At 59.3% G+C, this 1,607-nt stretch overlaps 1 protein-coding gene across 1 annotated transcript in view; it reads right to left on the bottom strand.

Annotated features, from left to right (window-relative positions):
* Positions 1 to 10: 10 nt before the first annotated feature.
* The window catches only part of LOC102886116 (bone morphogenetic protein 8A), a gene marked incomplete at its 5' end in the record, with an annotated part of 9,275 nt that continues 7,678 nt past the window's right edge, over positions 11 to 1,607 (bottom strand). The window contains one exon of the mRNA XM_025051725.1: positions 11 to 272. Coding sequence (XP_024907493.1) covers positions 11 to 272 — 262 coding nt within the window. The remainder of the gene's footprint in view (positions 273 to 1,607) is intronic.

Genomic DNA, 1,607 nt, shown 5'->3' with positions numbered 1-1,607 from the left:
AGGCGGGGCCTCAGTGGCAGCCGCAGGCCTTGACCACCATGTTGCGGTGCTTGCGCAGGATGACGTTGTTGCTGCTGTCATAGTAGAGCACGGAGGTGGCACTCAGCTTGGTGGGCGCACAGCACGCCTTGGGGACTGCGTCCGGCTTCATCAGGTGCACCTGGCCACAGAGGGGGCGGCAGGCAGAGGTGAGCCCGGTGGCTTCTCCCAGGACCCGCCCAGCACCGGCCGAGCTCCTGCCTGCACCTGGCCTCCTGCCACTCTCCCGTCCCCTGCTTTATTCTCGAGCCAGGGCAGATGTCACGTGCACATCAGCCCCAGCCCTGACCTCCCTGACCCATTCGCTGCCCGAGGCCCTCAGAGCAAGGCCTGGGCACCGGCTCCCTGCCACACCAACTCCCCTCACCTGAGGACCCTGCTGGTGTGGCACCTGGTGGCGGGTGCCTCTGCCTGATGCTCCTGGAGCACCACCCCTCTGGGGTCCCCTCCGCCCCTCTTCCTTCTCTGTGCTTCTGTAACAACCCTGACCCTGTCTTGTCCGCTTTGGCTGTTTATGGTCTTTCTCCTCCTCCTCCAGTGAGCCGAGTGTCCGTGGAACAACTGGATTAAGCCTAGGATTCTAGGTTCACCCCTAGGTGTTCACACCATTATTTCTCAAAGTACTTTTCACCCCTCATAACAGCTTCTAAGGGAAGTATTATTCTGGGAGATGAAGAAACGAGACAAGGCCACGTGACCTGTGGCGGGACTTGGACCCGGGTGTAGTGATCCCACTCCCTCCTTCTAAACAGCTTTACCCACCGAAAAAAAAGCCCGATCGAGGAGCTATTTCAGCCTCCATACAAATATTTATCCTGAGACTTGGCAGGATGAGCCGAGTTTACACTGGACTCCTCATCAAGGCCCCACATGGACGGGCCCTAAAGACAGCCCCAAGCTATTGGGGGCAGGCGGGAAGAAAAGCCTGCTTCCATCCATGTGTGTTGTGGCCACTCTGAGGGGCCAGGACCGCCCGGCCCTCACGGAGGCTGCTGAGCAGGACCTGGATGAAGCTGTCTGATGGGGGGACCTGTGTGACAGCCTGGCTCCTGTTCCCCAATGCCCAGCTTTGTCCCAAAAGCCCCAGCTCTAAGCCAACCTGCCGGGAGGGCTGTGAGCGGTCACTGGGCTCGCTTGGGCCAGAGCCTCTCTGCAGCCATAGGGGAAGCCGAGGCCTCTGCGGGGATGTCCAGCCAGACTGGGACGTGAGGGGCCACTGGTCCCCAACTTCCCAGCCTCCACATGTGGTGTCTGGCTTGTATGTGAAAAACCAGGTGACACCAGCCTGGTGTGCCAGCCATGGGCTCTAAGTGGCTAGAAACTGGGGAGGGCCTTTCCTGAGAGAGAAACCGGGCCCACAGGGCTGTGGCCATTCTGTGACCCCACCCCAGACCAAGCTCGATCAGGTCAGCGACAGAAGAGAAACGGCCTTGCATTCCACCTGGCACCAAACAGATTGATTTGCAGGGTCTAATGTGCCATTCCATTAGATTCGCCTTGAGCCACTAGGAGACCAATCAGAGGGTCTGTTACTTTGAGTACAGTTCGCTCACTGTGGGCCTCAGTTT

This window comes from Pteropus alecto, unplaced genomic scaffold (genome assembly GCF_000325575.1).
Source record: "Pteropus alecto unplaced genomic scaffold, ASM32557v1 scaffold170, whole genome shotgun sequence".
In the NCBI taxonomy this organism is placed as follows: domain Eukaryota; kingdom Metazoa; phylum Chordata; class Mammalia; order Chiroptera; family Pteropodidae; genus Pteropus; species Pteropus alecto.
The sequence above is the reverse complement of the archived record's forward strand: the minus strand, read 5'-3'. Positions and strand labels throughout refer to the sequence as shown.